Below are 26112 nucleotides of genomic sequence, written 5' to 3' on the forward strand. Positions count from 1 at the left end.
CCGTTTCATCCGACCCACTCCAGAATTCTTCTGTCTCTTCCGTCTCGCACCCAAATTGCGAGCTTCGTACTCATCGCTCTGTCTCTTCACCTCCAACACGCTCTTGACATACTCTTCCTTCAGGATTACCCCTCACCCATCTCTCCTCCCGTCCACACCATGTTAGAACAGTTTGAACCCGCCTCCGATGCTCCTGGCCTTACTCCCCTTCCACCTGCTCTCTTGCACACATAGTCTCTCCATCATATCAGCCAGCTCTCTCTCTTTACCAGTCACAGTGCTGAACTCCTCCACCCTCCTCTCCTGCTGCCTCCAGACATGTCTTCCCCCCTCTCCTTTTCCTTTACCCAGCAGTAGCATAGTTTCCACCAGCTCCCTGCTGGTCGACAGTACTGGTGTCGGCCGTTGATAATCCGAGCCTCGACTGATCTGGTATGGAAATCTGATTTATGATCCGCATATTTGATTAGGCATAGGTTTTACGCCGGATGCCTTTCCTGACGCAACCCTCCCCATTCATCCAGGCTCTGGACCAGCACTTAGAACTCACTGGTGTGTGTATCCCCCAGTGGTTGAGTTTATTCAGACATGACACCTACATGTAAAACCAGCAGCACATTTATGTAATGAAGCAGCATGTTTGCTCATAAAAAGCAAAGCGTTGTTTAGTTTCGCTGGTGTCCTGCTCTCTTTTGTATTCCTCCAGCAGCGTGTGTGTGGCTGCTGCTGAATGACATCCGGGGGGATACGCTGCTCTTATCTTGGCGGTGTTTGATGCTTGATTGATTGTCAGTAGAAAGTGAATGACAAAGCAGCTGTCAGTCTGCTACCGTTACTGTATGTCTTTGCTTCTACTGTACGTTTCCCACACCAGCTGTGCCTTGCAGGCTGTACTCAGATTCATCCTCTACTGCTACAGTGTGGACATGAAACTCCTGATTAGACCTGGATGAAACACAACTTAGATTTTATGTTGACTGGAGGTCACTTTGTATCAGTTTGGGGCTGCTTCTTTTAAAGGACGGCTTCACAGTTTTTTAAATGTGTTGTAGAACAAGAGTTAGATGCCCAAATGAACAGTGAGAGAGGTTTTCCTCAGCCAAAGTCCAGTGTGTCCACACAGTCATTTTGTGCAGAAATGCTTTTAAAAGTTGGTGTGAAGCTTATATGAGGCTTCAGCAGTCTGAGTTAGTCATATCAAGTGGATATCTGACACATTTACAGTCTTTTTAGCATCAAATTTTGTGTTTCCTCGGACAGTGTTTCCCTGTTGAGCTGCAGGTGGAAGTATAGTAACAAAAAGAGGGACTTTGGCACTAAGAGGAAAACTGTACCATTGAAAGATATCTACTTGATTTGATTCATTTGGATGCTGAAGCTTCGTATTAGCTTCAGATAAACTTTGAACACATTTTTGTACAGAAGGACTGTGGATGTTGTCCTCCATCACATAAAGCCAGTTCATGCAGCCGTGGACTTGCACGTGGACCTGTGGGTTCCATACATACTTTTTTCGGAGGTCCGTGGACACAGACACGTTCCACATGTGTCTGCTAGTAAACAGGGTTGCAGCATGATAACTTCCTAGAGTTGTAAAATCCAAACTGTGAGTATTACAAACTGCTGGACAGTGTTTTTCTGATCAGCCTTGAAACACAATAATCTGTTTCTCGACTGAATTTGCTGGATCGTATTTCATCGTCTCACCCGGCACTTTAAACAACATGTCCACACCAGCACAGCCCCACAGTATTGTTTTACACAGGACTATTGTCAGTCTGAATGCAGTGAGGAGTTCCTGTATGTTGCTGAAGCTGAAAAAGGAAAAGCAAGAGCTTAATGAGACCAGGAGTACAGTACATACATACAGTAGACGAGACAGGCATTCCTGTTTGTATTTTGTACAGTTGGTGCACTTGCTATGCGTACAGTCCATCCGCAGACATCCGCAGAGACTCCACACGGACATGGACGGTTGACCTCATTTATGTCAAGCGGACCAACGCAGAAGCTCACGACCACACAGACGTAGAAAGCATGAATTTCCCTTCACATTGTAAGCGCATTATGAAGGGATTTTCTTGTCTCGTCAGTATAAACAGGAGGAATGATTATGTCAAGAAAAAAACAGTTCCAGTGTTCATCTTGGCACCTGACTGTTGTTTTAAGACAGACTTGAAAAAACTGAACCTGTCCTTTCTAGTCAGTACAAGATGATGGTGAATTATTGCCCCGCCATAAGAGCAACCAGCTGTTACACAGGTTAGTAAAGAAAGAAAACTTCAAAATCACATTCAAAGCCACCTGAGGTCCTCCAAATTGGCACTCATGAAATACAAATAAAGTAATACTAACGTGGTGTTCTGTGGACAGAATATTGTTCTTTGTAACCAACAGACCAAGAGCCAGACATCATTAAAGAGCTGAGCGCAGTCCGTGTGACCGCTGACCATGATTCTTACACATTTTTAGAGAGGCAGCCACTATTCTGTAATTGCAGAATTTACATTTTTAATTGGCCAGGTTGTGTGGGTGTGAGACAGTTGGCAGGGTGTGAATGTCTCAAAGACAGTCTGCCTACAGAGAAGACACAGAATCCTTTTAAAGGGACAGCGGATCGTAGTCAGAACAGGTGGAAACACTTTGGACCTGGTTGAAACATGTCAGCGTCTTCAGAGCCAGAGGTTTCATGCAGACTAAACCTTTGCCTGATGGGGGTAGCCACATTGCATTTCCTGTAATGAAATCTCCCCTGTAATATTTAATTAGTTTGGCACATTACCTCATGACACGATTAACTTTTTAAACAGTGGATGACATTGCTTTGCTTGTGGAGGAGAAGGAGGAGAAGCCGTCCTGCTCTGGTCTTCTGTGTGTGTGTGTGTGTGTTCAGTATCCTTGAAAAGCTCCTCTCTCTTCCTCTGGGAATTTTAAGGGAAATCCTCCCAACTCCAAGAAACCCAAGGCAGTGCCACTAAAGGACAAACTTCCCCCCCGACTGATGTCATTTAGTCTGAATTAGATACACAGCGAGCGAGGCCTCCCGGCGACCTCGGCAGAATTGAAAAGATGCGCCGTAGAGGAGAAGAGACGGCTTTATATCCGCAACTGCAGTGTTTCGCCCGAGCGTTTCAGCCAGCGCCGCGTTGACCCCCGCTGACATGTAAACATAATGGAGTAAGATTACATTTTCCCCCCCAGACTGGGAGAGCAAAACAGATGGGGAGCAGATACCTCTCTGATGTGCAAGTGACCCACTTATATAAATGGAGGGCAGCAGAATTGCCTGGGATAGGAAGACAACTACCTCATTGCCACTGGCTCTCTTACTTTCCATGTCTGCCGTGATGAAGCATCATCAGCGCCCGGCCCTCCCCTCCTCCTCCTCCCCCGCGCTGCCACAGTGTCCCCTGCTGGCAGACACGCTCATCACCACGGTAACACATGGAGCCCCCCGTGTGATGACACACGATGCCCCCCGAAGAGCAACAACACATGTGTCTTATTTCCACCAGTGTCCACCGCCTCCGCTTTTTATTCGCCCGACATCAGCAGCCTCCTCATCCTCCACCGGGCCCAACATCATTTCCATACAAATTACCGTCACCATGGCAACTGGCCGAAAGAGGTCATTACCTAGGTGATATCGGTGACAGACGATGAAAGCCTGGCGTCGGGCCAAGTGCTCTTCATCAGAGGACAAGTGGCTTTCACAGAGAACACTGCATGTTTGTTACACATGCTCAGAGTGTCAATCAGTTGCTCCGTCAGGCACGGAGAGAGAGAGAGAGAGAGAGAGGCAAATGATCTGCCTTAGACTCAGTGTTATTGTTCACGGTCGCCATGCCATCCTTCACTTATTGTCTGATACTTGTATCTGGACTCTCTACCTCATTACGCTTCCATCCTGTGGCTGCCCAGCCAATACCGAGGCTTCAGATCTATTATTCTCTGCATCCATATCATCATAACACCATAGCGGATGACACAGTTAGGTCAGATGGCTCAGGAGGGATCACTTTACCTATGGGTGTTGTCTTCCCCATGCAACCGGAGTCTCCCTTTTTTTTTTTTACACAAAGTGGAGTATGTGCAGATCTATACATAGCAGCAGAGGCTTATCACTTATCACCTGTCAAACAGCGGCGACTACTCAACATGCTAACAATACCTGACAGTGTGGAGGATAATTATGCTTTCACATGGGCAGGAGGAGGACTGTAGTTTTTAGTTCTAGAAACAAGAGACATGCCCCCGCACTAGAGAAGAAAACACATCCTGCATTTCTGCTATAGCTTAAAACAATCAGCTGATTCATCCAGAAAATCTTGCAACAGTTTTGATAACAGATTAATCCTTCAACACTCCACGGTTTCAACCTCCTCAGACATGACCTCAAAACATCTTTTAAAAGGTCTCTGCACAGTCGAATATGTCACGGCTGTGTCAGAGGAAAAGCACAACTTGAATAAAAAAAAGTAAGAAAAACTCCCACACGCTGTCTGACTTACTAGTGGAATATTTATTGGCTTATGACGTTTGGTCTGCCCGACCTTCACCAGGTATATGCGTCATAACCCTTCCATATATATATATAGACATAGTTTCCTCAAATGTGAGGATTTGCTGCTTTTCCTTGTGTTAAATTATAACAGACTGAATATTTTGGGGGGGAGTGGGCTATTGATTGGACAAAACAAGCAATAGTGGTGGTGCAGTCTTACTCATTGAAACTAGTTGATTAGTATTGGAAACAGGTTGAACAGTTCATCTTGGGCTGAGTTGGTTGAATGAAGTTTTTAGAATACATCATTGTACTGTTGAAAGAAAGACAAAACATGAGCTCAGAGTGTGTGTCAGACTGTATGATATCAATCTGAGACTGACAGATAGTGTGATGGATGCACGGTGAATCGTAGCGCTATGATGTGAATAGTAAAAAAAAAAAAAAAAAGATACATCCGCACAGCTCTGATGTTTTCAAAAATGCAGCAAACCTGTGTCCTGTCGTGGCAGCAGCTGGGAGGACACATCGTATTATATAAGCTCCCACAGACTCACTGTTCTTGTGATCTTAAATTTCTGACACAGCTAGAATCCCGCCTCAGACTGTCTTCGGCCTCCGAAGCGCCGAATCAGCTGTCGGGTCCCACGCTGAGATGTAGGACACGGTCGTGGATTGACCGAATTCACTATGTCTCTCTCACGATTGTTGACTTTTGTCTCAGGCAGCCGATAATCTCATGCTGTGAAGGGGCTTTTATTGGTTCCCAGGTCGAGAACCTGGAATGACCTGCTGGAGAAGTAGCCCCTCAACACTGTATGTATGATGTATGAGGATAGAGTGTCAACGCTGCCTCCAGCTGCAACCATTAATCGATCAAGTGACAGAAAATCATTTGGTCATTTGTAATTTTTACATTTTCAGCATGTGATAAGGGATTTTTGACGTCCTCTGTCCTTCTCTGTCTGAGCAGGACCTGGACTCTGTGCGGCACTCCCGAGTACCTGGCTCCAGAGGTCATCCAAAGCAAAGGTCACGGCCGAGCAGTGGACTGGTGGGCTCTGGGCATCCTCATCTTTGAGATGCTGGCCGGGTAAGCTCTGCAGTATATGCTGTGTACATATATATATCTACTCCACCTATTTTAAACACCGGGGGGCACTCTCCTCCACCAGAGCAACTGAGGTAAAGCAGCACTGAACACACACTCGGCATTTATTAAAGAGCAGTTTGAGTTCAGACTGCTTGAACGATTAAAGACACAAAGAAACAGTTTATCTACAAAAAAACCCCAAAAAAAACATTGTGTGTTTGTGTGGAGAGAAAACAGGGTGGGGATCTGCTGCTGTGCACAACATCTCTGAGATGTTAGCCCTGTCTGAGAGATCAGAGAAATGTCTGCAGAAAGAATTTCTCATCCTCTATCCACACACACACACACACACACACACACACACACACATAGAGGTGAAAAAAAAAAAAAAAATCCCTCTGCAAAAGCACCGACAGCGAACACTTTGAGCGCTTCTCCACGTGACTGGAATAATCTCGATGATCATCTTTCAAAACAATCGTGCAGACACACAGTGGGTGGGGTGGACACAATAAGCAGAACATCTGTATAATAATGATGCAATCCAACATAACAGCCCTGCAAGAAAAAAAAAAAAAAAAAAAAAGTAGTCCCGGTGAGAAAGAGAACAGAAGAGTGGAGCCTGTGTACATGGAACAGAGGAATTATTCAATTAATTCCACTGCTGTTATTGTCTCAGTGTGGGGAATCTATTCATTGTGTGCTTATTGGATATTGCAGAGCTGCGACAAATTAATCTGTGAATGGGAATCATTGTTGTAGATGAAGAACAATGACGCTGATCCCCTTTAGAAAGCACTCGGGTTTATTCTAATGTTCTCTCCCTCATCCTCGGTGAATAATAATGTCCCTGCCTTGTTAACATTCCGAGAGAGCAGGCCTGAAGATTGAGATTGACTTTAAAATTGATTGAAACTTTGTTTCAGGGGGCACACACCAGGTATTATGCTGTAATCCAGCAGTTCATTAATTAAAGCGGCTCAATGACATGACTCCTGCCTGAACGTTGTCTGGCGTTCAGTGGCTTTAATTTATATATTTGACTCTTTTCATGCGTAAAATAAGAATAAAAAAAAAATGCAAGTCGCAACGCAGTTTTTCCCTTGAAATGTTGTTTACTTAGCTATGTAAGGCCTCTGAAAGTGTTTTTAAATGTTCTCCTGGGAAATTTTGAAGGGTCAGTTCACAAAATGACATCAAAACATATTTCCTCTCTTCCCTCTAGTGGCGTCTCCACACGCAGATAGTTTTTTAATTAGTCCACGTCTGAGATATTTCTTTGTGGTTTCTTCCTCCTCTACAACAGAGGTATGTGGAATTTATGTTTGTGGTGCTCACAGCACTGAAAAAGATGACGGTTTTCAGTGGATCTACCTTCTATAGAAGCACTGTTGACAGAGTGATCGGTGGGACACTTGTTGCTGTTGAGTTTTTAGCTATAGGATGTAGCTTTGTGGATGGCAGTGTTAGTTTGTTGCTCCGCTGCTTTGCTATGGAGCAGAGAAAAGGCCTAAATAAAGGCCACTGAGAGGCCGGACAGGCTTACGTCTACGTCAAAGCCGGTAACTCATTTAGTCACTAATAAGACAGCGGTGGTGAACGAGGGACCAGCAGGATTTCACTCTCTGACCTGGGCGATCAATTGGCTGAGCCAGCTAATCTACCTGCCAACTTTCACGCGCACAATAAGGCCACTGATGTCACTGCAAATATTATGAGGAAAAAGCATTTAAGCAACTTAAATAAGAGCAAATTTCAGATTATGAGTTATAAATGATGATAAGATCCTCTGACCTCTCAGTGTACTGCAGATGTAGAACACTCCCATCAGCCTCAGCTTTGTGCTAATGAGCAAATGTTAGCTAAACTGAGAGGGTGAACATGGTTAAACATTAAACCTGCTTAGCATCAGTATGTTAAAGCAGTATCAAGTGATTATCATGGCCATCATTAACATCAGCGATCTATTATGTTTAAGATGATGGTGGAACATTCTTAAATGAACTCATGGATATTGGAGAACCTTCCTCCAGCACCCTACCGTCCATGGTCACCCCTACCATCTATTATGTTTAAGATGATGGTGGAACATTCTTAAATGAACTCATGGATATGGAGAACCTTCCTCCAGCACCCTACCGTCCATGGTCACCCCTACCATCTATTATGTTTAAGATGATGGTCCAACATTCTTAAATGAACTCATGGATATTGGAGAACCTTCCTCCAGCACCCTACCGTCCATGGTCACCCCTACCATCTATTATGTTTAAGATGATGGTCCAACATTCTTAAATGAACTCATGGATATTGGAGAACCTTCCTCCAGCACCCTACCGTCCATGGTCACCCCTACCATCTATTATGTTTAAGATGATGGTGGAACATTCTTAAATGAACTCATGGATATTGGAGAACCTTCCTCCAGCACCCTACCATCCATGGTCACCCCTACCATCTATTATGTTTAAGATGATGGTCCAACATTCTTAAATGAACTCATGGATATGGAGAACCTTCCTCCAGCACCCTACCATCCATGGTCACCCCTACCATCCATCTTTTTGGCTGGACCGGCCATGGACCAGCCCTATAACCGTCAGTGAGTGAGTGGGTTGGAAGGAATGCGACCTTCTCCCAGCATTCATCATGGCAGGCTTTGAAGTGTTGCAGTGTTGACACTACGCTGCCCTCAGCACATCACCAGACATGTCCAGGGAGGGGCGCTACTATATGACCCCCCCCCCCCCCCCCCCCCCTTAAACAAAGAGCTCTCTTCATCACGCTGTATTGTGCAGCTGCTCGTCAGTGGTCCCGATCCAGGAATGTAGCGGCTACTTCTGAAAAGTTAGCCGCAGTGGTGGATCATCCTCCTCTGGGGTGAAGCATAAGTTGAAAAAACATTCAGCAAAAGGTCACAGCCCCTGAGGGAGGAAGTCAGGAGAGAGTAGAAGAAAAAGAATGGCTCTTCCCATCTGTAATCCTGCCTTCAGGGTGAGATTTCTGCTCTTAATGGAAACCAATCATTCAAGTGTGTGTGTGTGTGTGTGTGTGTGTGTGTGTGTATGGAGTCGTACAGATGCCGCTGTGTTTATTTGTCTGACTCCACTCACGCTGAAAATCTGCCTCCTGTATTTATCTGTACTCCTCCACATAAAGATCCGCTTCAGTTTGGAAACAGGCCACATGTCGGAAAGTCGTGGTACAATTTCCAGCAGTTCAGCCAGTCATCCAACTCCCCCAGACGCCTGAGAGTTTGGCTCAGGGTCACTTTCATGTTAATTATTGAAATAAGTTGCATCAGAAAGTATTTTAATGCGAAGACGAATCCCATTTTGGAATTTTAATCAAAGCATGTCTACTCCTTGGACTCAATTTTCTGGATTGACTGCATAAAAATGAAATTGACCCCCTTCCCTTTTCTCCATCTCCTCACCTATCCTTGGTTCCCCGGCCAGTCCGCGTCCACTTCAGTTCAGTGGAGCGTCAGCCTGCTGATTAGAGATTGAGATCCTGGAGGAGAAACGCTGTCCTATTACAGCAGCCTGTCACCCAGAAAGTCAAAGTGTCATGGAGTTTGAGCAGTTTTGAATTAGGACACACAGTGTGCTGCCGGGACTCTTTCCTCTATCATGAGTAGTAGCTTTTATCATAAATCATATCAAAGACAGAAAGCAAGAATAAAGGGAAGACCGTCTAGTGACCCCTGGTGGCTGTAGTGGTCATTACACCCCATGATGTAAAAGTTTTGGAAGGAACTACCCTGATACTCTTACCCTAACCATCTCAATCTTCATACCTAAGCAACCTAACCGACGAAGGCAACAACCCTTATCCAATCAGAGGTAGAGTAGGCCTCACACAGTAGGGGTGGGAAAAAAATAGTGCAACAAAAACATACCAATCACTTTGTAGTGGGGCTATACATGTAAAGTTTTCCCTGAGGGTGGTGTTAGAGGAAAGATGATTGGGGCTTTAAAGAAACAGACTTTTTGAGAAATACACTTATTGGTTTCTTGTTGAGAGTTAGATGAAAAGACTGACACCATTCTCATGCCTGCATGAGAAATATGAAACGACAACAAACAGGTCAGCTTAGCATAAAGACCGGAGGCAGGTCAGAAACACATCTAGCAACACCTCTAAAGCTCACTGATTAACAGGTTGTATCTCGTTTGTTTAATCAGCATCACAACTGAAGCAGGACTTCCTGGAGTCTTGCTTGTTACTAGTAGAGACTAGATTTTGGATTTCCCAAAAAGTCAACCTATTAATCAAAAATAACCCCCTTTGCCCCTGAGGACATAAACACTTTGATGCAGCACATAGTGGCTTCAATATTTCTTATATACTATAACTGAAGATTTTGGCCTGATGGTGGCACTAGAGTAAGGCAGTGACCATTGGGAATCATCCTGTAGGGACCTTGAATGATGCTGATTGATGGCAATCTGCTGGTGATACAGATATTTTACTGTGAACAAAGGGTGGATATATTAGTCGTCCTTGACTTTAGCCCATCAGAAACACAGATAAAAGTTAAGACATGAGCAAACCAGCTGCCTGTGCCTACAAGGGTTTAAGTCTTCCAGTCCTAAAAGTGCAGGGGATGTGAAAGCACTTCCATGACACACAGACCCTTTGTTTCCAAAGAGCCTTCAGCTGGCTGGAACTAGAGGTGATGTCAATGCATGCAGTCAATAAAACCAAGTGATAAAAGTTAGATTGATGCATAGAGGTGAAGACTTTTCTGATTTCATGGATGAAAAGTGAGCAGATTATCAGATCACCGTGTCACTCAACTGCAGTGTTCAACCCTTGGTATGAAGAAGGCCTTGAACACAAATGTGATGAATTGGTAGGACTACTTTACGACTACAATTATAGAGGAAACACTGTATTTCATCTCAGAAGTTTAACTGCTGGACACAAGATGTAAAGTCCATTCTCAGTGTTTGTGCACTGGAGGCTTCAAGTTTCCATGTCACACATGTGTAAGCTGAATATTGGACCAGAATTGACTATTTGTGATGTCACAAATCATTCTCATAAGCCCTCCCCTTTTAAAATCAGATTTTCATTGAGCATAGAGAAGCTTTCCACTTTGAGCAGATGAATGTGAAAACAAACTCTGCAGAGAGAAGCTCAAAGATTCAACTGTAGGAACAAGAAGAAAAACATATTTATGAGTGGAGGGGAACTTTAAACGCCCGCCCCCTAACACAGTGTAATGTAATGTTTTGATAGTTTGTTTGAGAGCTTAATATCACAGTTTAAATATTTTTCTATGATGATAATACATCCTGAGCAAAAAGTTTCCACCTTAAAGCATCCAAACCTCCTCTGTGTTAGTTTAATGTATTCGTCACATATTGCTTCGTCTACTGCTGAACCATAAGTCGAAGTCAGAAAATAGTCGTATCATGTCGTCCTCCCCTCCTTTTTTTTTTTTTTTTTGCTACAGTGACCCAGATTCCCCAGTTATGACAGCACCAGTTTTGGAAAAAAAAACACATGAGTGGAGTCTGCGGTGCACAGCCAGCTCCCAGACGCCTCCATGCTGCTGTCTCCTGACTCTGGAGCTTTTTTCTCTCTGAAAAAGCAAGCGGCATGTGACAAAACCGGTTGCGATTATGCGCCCTGTCTGCGCCATGCGTAATGCGTTTAGGGGGCCGGCCCCCATTATGTAATTTGTGGGTAATGACTTGTCCAGGCCAGAGCAGAGGGAAGAACAGGAGAGCTGGGTAAGCATTCAGTGAAGTGCAGCAGAAGAAGAAGGAGTGTGGGTGGTAGAAATACAAACACACACACACACATACACTCATAAATTCGTGAAAATAGCCCTGAACAAAGACTTCTCTGTCTACATCAGAAGCACAAGGTTATCATAGCCCCCCCCCCCCCCCCCCCCCCCACTCAGAAGTGTAACCTCTCCACATGTTCACTCACCCATTTGGCTCCGATTGATCCAGGTGTAAGCTCTTACCTGCATTACCTGTTCCTTGCATCATGCTGTTCTTGCAAAGTACAAATTGAGTTTGCACCCTGTGACGGGGGGGGGGGGGTTAGAGTGCTGCATCAGAGGGGGCCATGACATTTATTTCTCTCTACAGGTACCCTCCTTTCTTTGATGACAATCCATTCGGAATCTACCAGAAGATCCTGGCTGGAAAACTGGAATTCCCACGCCATCTGGATTTCAATGTCAAGTAAGCTCAACCGGAACACCAAGCAAGCCAGGGTCAAACAGCACATGCCAGGAATCTGTCTGTACATTCATCCTTTATTTCCCTGCATGCACCACAACTTCACTACTCGTGTCTTATTTTTGTAGTTTTGATCAACTCGCTAAGTAAAGAAGAGCCAATCAGAGCTTCATATGCAGGGTGAGGACGGGAACATCGTCTTTCAGTGCCAGAGTAAGAATGCGTTTCAAATAAAAATGGTGACAAGTGTAGATCGGATGAAAGCAGCTGTACAGGGGCGTCGTAAGTCAGTTTACAGAAGTAACAACTCGTTAATCGAAATATGTTGCCAACATGACAGATGTTAGGTTAACTGCTCCTAGCAGCAGCCGCTACCGCAGCTACCGTGGTGACTGAAATTGAAGTCGGTGTGGCAGATACATCAGTCTCTACTGACTGGTTAGAGGAGAAAATACAGTCGAAGCAACAGTTTATCCAGATTATTTGGGGGTCAAACTGAAAGTGAGCTCACCTGATATGTTGCTAATAACTCCTCACTCTACAGGAACTCCCCCTCCCCCACCCCCCCAAGAGACAGAGCAGCGCTGGGCTGTGAGGTAATTTTGGCATAGTAGCCCCACAATGACTTCCCCACACACACACACAATCATTAGAAAAGAGACGGCTGTAAGATGATGAAAACATTTTTCATCCTGAAATGATGAGAGTCCTCTCTGTTCATGCTCTCAGAGCCAAAAAATGCTGAAGCCTAAAGAAGTTTTACTGCCTACTTTCCCAGTGAGCAACTTAGAATAGAAGGAATAAGGCACCGTATTGAAACACAGTATCCAGGGCCCGTATATGTCAAACATTAAGAACACTCTAAAGAGCCAACTTATAGGTAAAAAAAAACTTTCTTTAAGACACATTTATCCAGCAGCAGTCATGTAGGATCTACTCTGAACCAGCTCTCTGACATTTAACTGCATTTTGAAGTCAAAAGAAGTTTTTATTGTCAAGATTCTTACTTTTATCTTTCACCTAAGTCCAAATTTATACTTTTAGCAGTTTTATAAATAGAGTCTCTTAATGCATCCATCAGTGATTAATGCTTATAATGGTAATTTTAGAATGTAGCTTAGTTTTCTCTTCCAAATAAGGTTTGACTAACCTGTAAGATCATCTGACATATTTCAGAATGATGAGAAACCCTTCCCCACACTGTCAGGAATTACATTCTGCTGTAGAAATAGTCCATCTTTTATTTATTTATTTTAAATATGCTGAGTCCAAAAATGCTGGAAACAGCCAAAAAAATGTGCATGTTATTAACTTAAGAATGTAAAATCCCCACAAGGTTGCTCAAACATCCCCCCCCCAAAAAAAACCTCCAAAACATGGCCTCAGTGTCCTCATTTGTAGCTACAGCCCTGTTACCATGATTCCAATCTCTAGCCGCACTGGTGTTCATTATAAAGCAAAACCTGGCCAACAGGTGGACCCGTTAAGAGTAATACTCAACATGATTGTGGGGAGCTATATTGGCCGTAGATGTGGTGTCTTAAGTGCTGCAGCATCCCTTTAACACAGGGTCAATGAGCTCCCTGGAGCTAAAGAGGGTCTTCAGGTGGACCTGCAGTCGCTAATGACACACCCAGCTGATTTGGACTCGTTCCCCCCGCTGCTCACACCGCCCATTAGACCAGCTGGAGGGCACAGGAATGTCCAAGATTACAGGCTCAGTGCACTCTCTGTGTGTGTGTGTGTGTGTGAGTGAGTATCTATACACTTACTCAATCAGTCCTGACACAGTGGCCCTGGAGAGGCCAGACACACACTGCTTCCCCTGATAATTCAGCCAACTCAGAGCTTCCTACTGTTAAGCCATCTATCTTGTGGTCAGCAGACAGAGGGATTTTTTAATATTTCCACCATTTATATCACTCTTACACAGTTTCATGTCACACGCTCCCATCCATCAAGAAGTGAAAGGCCTTGCAGAGGACTGCGGGGCAGAGTGGCGTGTCCCCAGCAGCAGCAGCAGCAGCAGCTGCCGCCGAGCATAGACAATCAGACATGCTGGAGATGTGTCCCAGGGTGACCCCAGCCATAAAAGTGGTGTCATACAGAAGTCATAAAATTAGCTGGTAGTTAAGGGGTTGTTATGGACGTGTTGACAATGTGACGACCCGACCTTTAACACTCCGCTCTGCATCTTCCTCTGCTGTCCATATACGGTGAGGAAGCTTCAGGTGTAATCCTTGTGATGTGTTTGGTTCCCAAGAGGAGCTGAGAAAAAAGAGTAGCACTCAGCTTCCCCTCCACAGCTACTGCCACAGTGCTCTTGAGCAATGCACCAAACACACTACAAGTTGTACCTTTGTGTAACAGTATGAAAGCAGCTCAGAAATGAAAAATGATGTTCAACATTCAAAAGCACAAATCGATATTGCAATGAAAAGGCTCAAATTGACAGTTTAAAGCTGCATGTATTGATTTTTTTTTTTTTGGCCACAGCTGAATACACAACATATCATCCCCTCAAGTTGAAGAAGCTTTTAGCAAACAGCTGCATATTTACACATCAGCAACTTTATCGTTTGTTTAGACTTTGTGTTGAATGAAAGGAAGTCCGATATTTACTCTCCTTTCACTCTGGTTTGGTCTCCACCAACTCCTGAAAGAAACATCTGGCTCTTTAACTGCTGGATTTTCTTCACCAGCTGAGTTTATGTGTCTGCTGTTTGGTGCTGGGCGGGTCCACCAATTCAGCGTTGCACTTCTTGAACAAATTGGACTTCTTTGACTGGCTATAGATGTTTGTTTTTTTAAAAAAAATCAAAATTGATACAGCAGAAGCGGAGATACCATCTTTTATATTCTTCTACCCACAATGCACTGAGGCAGTTGATCAGATTTCACACAGCTCCCTCTGGAGACACAAAAGGCTACTTTTTACACACGGAATACCTTGGAAACACATTGTGAGACGTTTAGAAACATGCAATAAGCTAATTCAGACGCTAACATAGCGCGCCGCAAAAACACATCCGAGTCATGAAGAACTGAACCGAAATTTCCAGGGGACATTGGGGAAGAGTTGTTGATGATGCAGGTAGATGAACTGACAATGTTTAATTTAGTTTTAACATGCATGATACTGGTATTACTGGATACACTTGCAACACAGCTAGCGTTAGCCTTTTACTAACTACTAGCATGTTCTGTTGTGTTGTAACTCTGCTCTGTTTTACTCTGCCACTTGCTTTTTGTTTTTCCTACCAGCTTTGTGCTTTTTATATTTGCATTGCATTGTTTTAATCCACATATGTGAAGTCAAGTTAGTGAATGTGTCGCTTGAGTTTTATTTATTTGCATTTTTCTCTAAATCCTGCCTGTTGTTTGTCAAAGTGGTGAGGGTTGCTTTTATGTTCTTGCATTGAAGTCTCTCAGCCACCATTCATTTAATCTATTGTTGATATAAAAATACTGATTAGTGGAGCTTTAGAGGGAAAAGCAAACATCTTTAAACAAATGAAAAAGGAAAGTATATAGAGTAGGCCTTTTTGTTTTCCTCCCTCCTTTCTCTTTCCATTTTTTTTTCCAGATGAACTCTCCTCCAAGAAATCCATGAAAAGGCATAAATACAAACATTTTTCCCCTGGAGCTGATTAAAATATTTCTCTGTGACATATCATTCTAAAGGCCTGTCTTTAAGCATAGGAGGGATTTAGACAAAAAAAAAAATGAGAAATAGCTGACTTGTCAACATCCAGCCGCTGTATTTATGAGCCTGTCAGCAGCTCATCGGATGTGAGATACGGCACCTTTATCGAAAGCTCTCTGTACGTCAGCAGCTATCGCATTTCATCAGAAAGCGTACACTCTGCCATTTTAAGATCCCTGTGAATCATCCCCTATTCCTCTTGCATGGATGTCTACATCACATGCACAAGTTTATAGTCTCAGAAAGTCCCCGTCTGCAAAAAAAAAGTGCTCACTTTTTTCAATTAAAAGATTGTCAAAAGGACACAACTCACCTAGCCAGCCCTCGTCACCTTTTTACGGGCTGTCAGGCTGCCTTTGGTGAGGATGCATTTGTCATTTTGACAGTGCTGGAAGGACCTTCTGGCAGTTTTTCCTTGTGAGAAAGAGAGGCCGCTTCTCAGATACATACTGTACAACTATAGATTCACTGACTGTTTCCTCTCTCCGCCTCCCCCCCTCTCCAGAGACCTCATCAAGAAATTTCTGGTCATTGACCGAGCCAGACGGCTAGGCAACATGAAGGTGAGTTGGTACAACTTCCTGTCTCCCTCAACCACATGGCGGGCTCGCTATATTTCATACCTTCACCGGGTTGGTTTGAAGTCAGCAGTCTGAGAACCAGGGCAGGACAAGAAAGGGCCCACAGTGTGACTAAAGCTCCACATGTTTCCAATTAGTAACAAATGAAGAGAAATTACAGAAGGGCTTGTATAGACTTTTCAAGGCTTTTCACTTCCAGCAGGATGGAGATCTGTCTGTGGCCGCTTCTATTTGTAATACGTCTGACTCGTATTCTAAATATTGTAATTCCCCAGTGAAAGCAACAGCCTTATTTCTCTCAGCAACATAAAGTCATGGAAGGTTATTCATGACTCAACCATGAGTAAGAACAAAACAAATTTTTAGCTTTGACCACTCAAAGGATTTGAGAGCAAGAAATTGGCAGATTTGGAAATGTTTGCACCCATAATCCCAAAAATGATGTGTTAGTAACTTCAAAATCTGACCTCAGGATTTCAATGTTTTCCTCCTGCTCCAGGATTTTTCTCTTAGATCAGTTGAGAATGTGAGAACTGTATCTGGCTGTTAGGGAGGGCTGGATAGCGTTTGAACTTGCACAGAACTCTACATTTTCAATACCTTACTTTGAAATATACATTAAGTTTCTAGTTTATTCATTATTTATCAACACACCGCACATCTTCAGCCTCCAAAATGAGCTCTAACATTGAATCAGATCAACAAAAAAAGACATTAGAACCTTCATGAAGGGAGGATTTTTCATGTTCACACTGACAAAATAATCTTAACTCATGGTCAAGTGATGGCAACTGAGTTAACTCCATGGCAACTGGGGCTTTTTCAGAAAAGCAACATTGGAAGAATGATGAATAACACATAATTTGTCTGAATGAATACAAATGCAGCCTTTATCCTACACTAACAAGTTGTAGAATGAACCTTGCTCCCCTCATTGTGAATTTTTCCACCACATTTGAATGCTAGTTCTTTTAAAAGTGACAGTAAGTGGACCTTGAGTTAAGATTATTTTGTCAAAATAGTCTAAAATTGGCAAAATGATTATTTAAACCAAAAGTGATCAAAGAATAATTTAAGAAGAGTTCAAATCTGCATTTCAGCTTTCAGTACTTGAAAGGACTACCTATTATAAAAAGTATTTAGGTTTGACACCCAGCCACACCGTTAAATGGTAAACTGCATTTATATAGTGTCTTTCTAGTCTTCCGACCCACTTTACTCTGCACACATTCACCCATTCACACAGTGATGGCAGAGGCTGCCATGCAAGGTGCCAACCTGCTCATCAGGATCTAATCTAATGCACATTCACACACACACACTCACACACCGCTGGCACAGCCATCAGGAGCAATTTGGGGTTCAGTATCTTGCCCAAGCACACTTCGACATGCGGACTGGAGGAGCCAGGAATCGAACCGCGGATCTTCCGATTAGCGGGCGACCCGCTCTACCTCCTGAGCCACAGCCGCCCAAGGGTTAGGTAGTATATATATTATAATATTATATATTGGGGACAAATGAAAAAGCAGATGAACCAGTCATGCTTTAGTAGAACAGTTTTAATCCACTCTCTCTGTGTGCAGTGTGCAACTTTTATGTCAGTGAGCAGATGGAGCTCTTGTTTCTCAGAACATTAATTGTGAAAAGATTCTGTTCTCACTTTCTCTCAAATCTGGTTAAGATTAATGACAAGGAACCTTGATCAATGTAGATGTGAATGACTAACAATAATATAATATAATAATAAAAAAACAAAGTTGGCTAAACTACTTTTGAAGCAGAACCTCCTCTACCACCTAGTGTGCTTGACTCTTCAGCTGAAAAAACTCCCCTTTTACCAGGAAGAAACCTCAGGCATAAGCGGGCTCTAGGTGGGCGGCCATCTGCCTTGACCGGTTGGGTTGAGAGAGAGATCTGATGTTTTCACATGACAGACGTTGAACAACAGCATTAAAGTCCCAGTGAAACAGAAGTTCTTCTGTACTTTGTCATTTTTATCCGGACAATTACTTTTGTGCCTGGACAAGTGAAAGATACATTTATTTGTCAAAAGAACAAGTGCCTCAAAAAGTTCATCTCAAGCCCTGAATGAGCATTTCTATGATTACATTATACTCCCTCTTAATAGTTGAGTTATTGAACATCATTAAAGTTAGCTAGCTTAATTGACACAACCTTTCAGAAGAAGGTAAGACTACCTTTGTCTCATGGAGATTCTTTATATCTGGCATAAATAGCTCCAAACGGAGAATTGAATAACCAATTTAGCAATAATATGAAGCCAATTTGATCCCAATTTGACCTTGACTGTTACAGCTCCAACCGCTGCTTTGTGTGCAGTCAAGTTATTTGTCTGGAGTGAATGAATATCCTTGACACCCTCATATTGAGCTTGCCCCTTGATTATGGTAAAGGGGTTAAAAAAACATACAAATCTTCTACATTTGGCTTCTCCCAAACCTCCCTAGCAGCAACACTGCAGAATGTAAACACTGCAGAAGGTTTGAAATGTAGCAGAAAAAGCATTAAGAATCATTCCACTGTGTACCGCCTGAAGAATCTGAAAGATATTTTTATGCCTCTGGACCAGCAACAGCCATGGCCGGAGGCTTTATGTTTTCAGGTTGTCCATCTGTCCGTCCCGTTCTCATGAACACCATATCTCAGGAACACCTTGAAGGAATTTCCTCAAATTTGGCACAAACGTCCACTTGGACTCAAGGATTAGATTGTGTTGGTCAAAGGTCAAGGTCACTGTGACCTGACAAAACACATTTTTGGCCATAACTCAAGAATTCATACACTAATTATGACAAAGTTCCACACAAATTACTGATAGGATAAAATGATGAAGTGATGACATTTTATATCCAATAGGTCAAAGGTCAACTTCACTGTGACATCATAATTTTCTACCAAAATACATTTTCTTGCCATTATTCAACACCATAACTCAGGAACAGAAGGGAGATTGTGACCATAATTCACATTTGGTCCAACACTGAATTGGTGACACTAATCTTGGTGCCACATTGAAACTGTGGTGATTGTTTAGATCTTCTGTGCTGCTGGGTTGAAGATGTGTGTGAAGCATCTACGTTTTAGAAGTTGTAGCTTCTTTGCAGCAGCATCTATATCTGAAGCATCGTCTGCTGTCATAAGTTTTATCAGAATCAGCTTCATTGGCCAAGCATGTGGACACATTCAAGGAAAATACACTGATGACTTTTCTTAAATTCCTTCAAAGTCATCACTACAAATGTTGTATGAGTCTGGACAGACATGGATGTAAACTACTACTTGACTGGTTGGCAGAGGCACACAACCGCAAGGCGGTATTTCTAGTTTTCTAGTAGTATAGTAAAAAAAAAAAAATCTCTTGGAAGAATTACAGAATGGAAAATAGTGTCTACATTTAACATTTCACTGGGAGTCTGCCACTTCATCACTCATCAGTGGGAGCTGTGTAGGTTCCCATTCAAACTGGAGGGTTGGAGCGTTTCAATTAACATTAGTGAAAAGAGCGGGAGACTGAGAGCTGCTCTCAACAAAACAAACACTTCTCTAAGCCTAGTGATTAACTCCACACAATCCCAGACAAGATGATATTGATTTGCGGTTGCCAATATTCCTCTGCAGAGCAGTTGCATCACTCACAGTGATGCTGTTGTGCAGGCACACGCATTCTGTCCCAATGTACGGAGTCTGGAGAGTGCCATTACAATAATGATAGATTATAACAATATTTCATTATAACCAGTTAATACATTCTAAATGAGCCGTTGTAAATCATTAACTGGACTGGATATCGGCACTGATCTCCAGATTAGATTTGATTTTGATCAAGAAAGTCCCCATTTGATATATTTCAAAGATTACACCATACAAAATATTACATGAAGTAATGCAAATTAAGTGCAAATTATAGGATTAATTATTAACACATTTAACTGTTGTAAAATTGCATTGATTTAATAAAGAAGTCAGTCAACAATAACTAAAAAACTAGTCTAGAAATCAATAGCAATAAATAAAAAACTACCAATTAAAACTACAAAATACAGTAGAGGTAATTACTGTATGTAAATCCATTGAATGGCTGTTGTAGAAAAAAATACCATGAATATCATAAAAAAATGTGCGATTTTATAAATATCTTAAATACCATAACTTATAAGTCTGTTCTCTTATTCTTTTTCTCCCACTCTTTGTGTTGATAAAACATCAGCCTGACATCTGCAGACAGCTAGCTAGCTCGCTACAGGAACAGAATGTTCACCTCTTCTAACCACAGACAGTATCTGAGTCCTCACATCAATTGAATTGAATTTTATTACATAAAGATAAAGTCCAACCCACAGAGCAGCAGCAGGAGCTCTGATTGGCCAGCTGTTATTTGTTGGCTGGAGCTTATGAGTCCAGCCAATAAGAGCCCCTATGCTTCTCTGTGGGTTGGACCTGATTTAAATGTTCACTGGTCCATTTTCAATTCATTGTCTAGAGAGACTAAGGAAATAGTTTGTTTTATTTTGTAATTTTTATTTTTAACTTTGATCCATCATTTAATGTGATTTCATTCATCAAAATATAATAGCTTTTAAACATTTAGACTGCATGAGTTAATTAATTAATTTTGTCACACTCTAGACTCCGTACAAACATGCCTTTTCTTGTTACATGTACCTGATATTTAAACCAAAGAAGGAAAGAGTGGTTATTGTTATTTATGTGGTTTTATTTGAAGTGAAGTTACTGGAAGATGATATTATGTTTAAAAACTGCCCTCATGTTTATTATCGTTATGGTGGGAAAGCTGAAACTGTTTTTAAAGTGAAACCATCTTGGAATATGAATCTCCACTGAAAGGCAGACTAGAGGGAGTCTGTCTAACAGCCTCTTTTTAGGCAGCTTCACTGCAGCTTTTACTGTCTGTTGAATAAAATCCTCCCACACCAGACATCAAAATAACACTTTCTGCTGTCATTACAATTAATCTTTATTTTGGCAACAAACACTGGACCAGCTGTTATATGTAGTTTTTTTTACTGTACTGCTTGATAGATGTGACAGGCCAGAAATCAAAAATGAAAGCAATATTATTTTATACAGAGGATGTGTGATGATTCCAGCGAGAAAGAAAACTGCTCAGTGATAAAGTGTGTGTGTCGTACAGTATACAGCCGTGCTTTTCTGTTTCAGAACGGAGCAGACGACGTGAAAAAGCAACGATGGTTCAAGACAATTGACTGGGATGCGGTTCCTCTGAGGAAACTGAAGGTGAGGGCTGTTTGATGAACAATATTTTATCTCAACTGCTTCTTTTACTGTTTGTCTTCACAGCACGTTACATTTTAAGTAGCTGATGATTGAAAACTCCCATTTTCAATATCTTTTAACATCTTTTGAACTGACAGACTAGGAGCTTGGCAGTTTTCTATCTTGGATCTCTTCTTTATCATTTCTCAGAATGCAGTATTTCTGACTGCGCTGTGAGAGTGCTAAAATATCAGCTTATAACCTCGTGCATCCTGCATTCATTCCAACTGATAATCGGTCTCGTGCGTCCTCGGATATTAACTTTTTGGGTGCTTTCCCTCACTTGTGTCTCTGCCGCATGTCTCAGCTTCTCCCAGCAGGGAAGCAGCGAGTTAGACATGTTAGGAAGAGACGTGAGGATGGCAGCATCAATTAAAGGGGAATTATTCATTAAACAGAGTATCGGTTGTCCTGTGACGTGTAGAAATCATGAACTTATAGTTTAAAACACCTGATGACGATTATAGATCTCTGACAGCAGCTAGGATGTATAAAAACTGTACTATAATAATTAGTATATAATACATAATATAAAATAAGTATGTAGTACGGAATACCCTGTTGACATCACTATGACATCATCAGGGTTATTTCCTCAGACTTGACAAAGCGGAATGCTCCTTTAATACTAGAAAGGTTTGCAAAACTGATCCATTAAGTTTACATTCTGTTCTTTTCTGACTCTGTTGTGCTTATTTGTGAAATCTAGAAAGAACAAACACACCTAATGACAGTTACTGAGCTCCATTTCTAATAAATATTGCCCTCCAAGTCATATCTATATGTTGACCATTAGCCAGCCTTTGAACTTGTCTTGTCTTGTCTCCACAGCCTCCTATAGTTCCTAAAGTCTCTCATGAGGGCGACACCTCCAACTTTGATGTTTATCCAGAGGACGACTGGAAGAAAGATCCTCCTGTGCCTCAGAAGGACTTGGAGATCTTCAAGAACTTCTGACCACTCAGCCTGGCTTATTTATTAAGAGAATATCCTGAAATTGACAGAACCTATTGTAAAGTGACACTACTGTTCCAGGTACCCATCATAGAGAAAAAAACACGTATTTATCAAAGCAGGGATGTTTAGTTTAGTGCTAAGAACAGCCCCACCACCCCCCCTATCCCCCCCTCCCCCCTTTCAAAGACAAACTCCAAATGATTGATGCTGTGACGTGTGTCATACCACAAAGATGATTTGCTTTTTATATTTTTATTTATCTGACTAAATTTTTGCTGTTTTAATTTTTTTATCACTGCTTTTTCTCTGAGCCTGGTCATATGCAAAAAAAAAAGAAAAAAAAGAAAAAAAAAATCTGGTTCCTTTGAAACCAAAAGACTGTTACTTTCTAGGTTTGAAAAAGAAAATAATCAGGTCTTTTTTTATATTGTCATGTTTTATATTTTATCTCTTTTTAAAAATGTTCATGTAGTCATATTTAAATGTGACTTCAGACTTCTGACTGGTGCTGTAACTGTCAAAGGTCATTAACATGAGGGGTATTTAGACTTATTACACTGTAAGTACAATGAGTCAGCCACTTTATTTTCAAATTTTACGACCAGTAGCACTTGTAAAAAGGTGCCTTACATCACAGTTTGATGGGCATGATGTCTCGCAAAGTATATAAAACTCACTTGAAACAGTGCTTTTCTCAGCCGTCGGCGCGGCGCTCCGTGCTAATGGAAGTGGAATAACGGGACTCTCAGCGCGTGTGTGAGGTGTCGGTAGAGAACACGCCGCTGAATGTGCCGTCATGTCTCCTACTGTACAGTTTTCTTCTTCCAGCTCTGTTATTTCCTGTCTCAACAGGTTTATTCACAGCCAAAGTACTTTGTTATTATCATACAGGTCACATCTGGTCGACGAATGACTTTCCCATGACACCCTTCACTCACTTCACTCATCACTCATCTTTGTCATGCTTTTGAAGCCCTGTGAGGTGAAAGGTGCTGGGATGTGAGTCGACCTGGTCAGTATTCAGTTTTATCACATAATCAAGGTATAAATATATCAATCAGCAGATATTTCCGGATAATAACGGCCTTTAAAATAAATGATCGCTAACACTAAAAGTAATGATGTGATTTTTGTGCCTCAGCTTTCAACACTGAGCTTCTAGAAAACTAAAAGAATCTCTGTCAGGTGTTCAGACTGACAACAGCACTGTGTTAAATGTGTCAGGTACTGGTGACGCCGTGTCTACACACAGCAGACAAAATCAAATAACGTTATCTGAAAGCCTTTTATTTTCCAATTTATGTCATACATTTTTCTTTATTGTAACTGTGGTTTTGAGTTAAAACAGATGTGCGCTCAGAGGCCAGCACACCAGTCACTGTAAATGGAAGAAAATACTTGAAGTATGTAAAGACATTTCTGCATCATGGGTTCAGGTACAGCTGTGTTGTATATATATATCTGTAGAGCTGAGAGCTGAAAGGCCTGCTGTAAGGATGTCAGGTGATGGAATGCAGTGCAGAGAGGTCAGTGTGAGTGCTAGATTACTCAAAACTACTGTTTATTATAAGGTAGGTTTTATGTTTCTAACTCTTCTAGGGCAGCAACTAATGAGTATTTTCATTATCAATTCATCTCTTCGTTATTTTCTCGATTAATCGATTAGTTGTTTGGTCCAGAAAGTGGTGAAAAATGTGAATAAGTGTTTCCCAAAGCCTGAGATTACATCCTCAAATGTCTTGTTTTGCCCACAATCCAAAGATATTCAGTTTACAGTAGTAGAGGACTAAAGAAACCAGAAAATATTCACATTTAAGAAGCTGGAATCAGCTTAAAAACAACTCAAAAAGCAAAATAGCTGGCGAATCATTTAATATTCGATAACTAATCGACTAATCGTTGCAGCTCTAAACTCTTCATCATGTTTCAAAAATCATTGTGTATGTGGACGTACAGAGCTCTCACAAGTATGACGTTAAACTTAAAGGAGCTCATTAAAGGCTTGAATTTGGTAAAGTTGGCCTGCAGGTAACTGCTGTCTTGTACAACGTCACATCACATCGTGGTCAAAACTTATGTGAGTTTAATCTTGTGCCTCTTTACATGTGAAAGTTTGAAACTATTCACAATAAAGATCTTCACTTAGCCGACGCAGTGCTGATGTCAGTCTGAACAAACCCAGCCAACAGTTTTAAGACACTTTTAACATCTGCAAGTTTCTCATTGTTCTCAACCAGCAAATGGTTTTGATACACAGCTAACAACACAAGCTGTCAGTTCCCTCTGTACTGCTTGACTGTATAGCAGTAAAACACTAGAACCGTATGTTTTCTCTCAACAACCCAGAAATCTAGACTAAATATTTCAGCAGGCACCTGACTTCCTCATCGCTCCATGTCTTCCCTCGTTCACTCATCCTCATCTGCTGCCGCCACACTCACCATCATCTCAATATCTCACATATTAACCGCTATTCTTCTTTAAAAAAAAAAACTACATAAACACATACATACATCAACTAAAGGATCCATGAAGTTGCTTATTAAAGGCTTGTGACTCAGCGGGACATCTTGGAGCAAATGTAAACTTTAGATACATGTGTCGTTCTGGTGCCATTAGGAGGATTTAGTGGTATATGATATGATGCTTTGTCTATACAGCCCTTAAACTATATACCAAATGACAATAAATGTTAAGTGCAGTAGTGTGTGGTGTGGGCAGCAGTAAATGAATTTTTCCTAAATGACCTGTAACATATCTTTGTCATTTCTGTACTACAAGTTCTTGTACTTATATCCACTAATACTAACATATCTAAAATCATATCTATCTGAGCTATAACACTTAATTTCTGGCGGCTTCAGTCCAAACATATTTATTCTATTGTCATAGTTTTCAAAAGTGCATACAAGTCAGTTTAAAAAAAGGTCACTACGGTTTGAATTTCACAGTTATTATTCACATCAGTATCCCCCCCTCCCCCTCTCTCTCTCTCTCTCTCTCTACAGTGAACACACAGTATCATATACAGTACGGGCATGTACAGGACATTAGTATGTATCACCACATTCAGTAGCAGCTCTGTGTAGACGTAGCTTTTATAAAAGTAGAAAAGAGTCATCAATACTGTGTAATCAAACACCATGTTGTATGTAAAGCTTTTTTTATGCTGAATAGAGGAACCTGGTTTGCTCTCCATGTGGTGCTCCTTCATGTGGCGCAGTTTTTGTGCAATGCATGTATTGTCTGTAACTTCCAACCCCCCCAGCCCCCAGCCTCATCATGTCTGACCCAGCAATATGTTTTATAGCTCAACCTTTGCCTTTAAAATGTTTGTTTTGGAGCAATCATACACCATTTTCTACCCAGTACATTACAATGCCTTTTAATATCCCTTTATACCTTTTATTTATGGAACTTTAAGCAATGGCACATGTTTGTATAAAGACTAAAGTGTCTTTGGAAATGTTTGGAAGTAACAAGAAGGAAACATGCTCTTTTTTCTCTTCTTCTCTTGTCCTGCCTGGTCCTTTTCCTGTCTCCTCACTCACTCGCTCTCCATCCTGCAGGTCTCTCCTCAGCAGCTGCTGCTGCTGCTGCTGAGAGACGCTTTGAAGGTCAGACGCCGGCCTGTGTAGTCAAGCAAAGCTTTTATGTTTACAAAATGGAAATATGACATTTGAGGAAATGAACTCTTCGTTTCGACGATGTTAAAAGCTTCTGTAGTTCAGAGTTTCATGACAAAA

The 26112-nt window shown here is 41.8% G+C and overlaps 1 protein-coding gene across 1 annotated transcript in view; it reads left to right on the top strand.

Annotated features, from left to right (window-relative positions):
* prkx (protein kinase X-linked) overlaps window positions 1–25875 on the top strand; it is a 44092-nt gene extending 18217 nt beyond the window's left edge. The window contains exons 4-9 of the mRNA XM_044344979.1: window positions 5478–5597; window positions 11711–11806; window positions 16015–16072; window positions 21293–21370; window positions 22241–24638; window positions 24674–25875. Coding sequence (XP_044200914.1) covers window positions 5478–5597; window positions 11711–11806; window positions 16015–16072; window positions 21293–21370; window positions 22241–22366 — 478 coding nt within the window. The 3' untranslated portion in view covers window positions 22367–24638; window positions 24674–25875. The remainder of the gene's footprint in view (window positions 1–5477; window positions 5598–11710; window positions 11807–16014; window positions 16073–21292; window positions 21371–22240; window positions 24639–24673) is intronic.
* Window positions 25876–26112: the final 237 nt, after the last annotated feature.

Source organism: Thunnus albacares, chromosome 24, assembly GCF_914725855.1.
Source record: "Thunnus albacares chromosome 24, fThuAlb1.1, whole genome shotgun sequence".
Lineage (NCBI taxonomy): Eukaryota > Metazoa > Chordata > Actinopteri > Scombriformes > Scombridae > Thunnus > Thunnus albacares.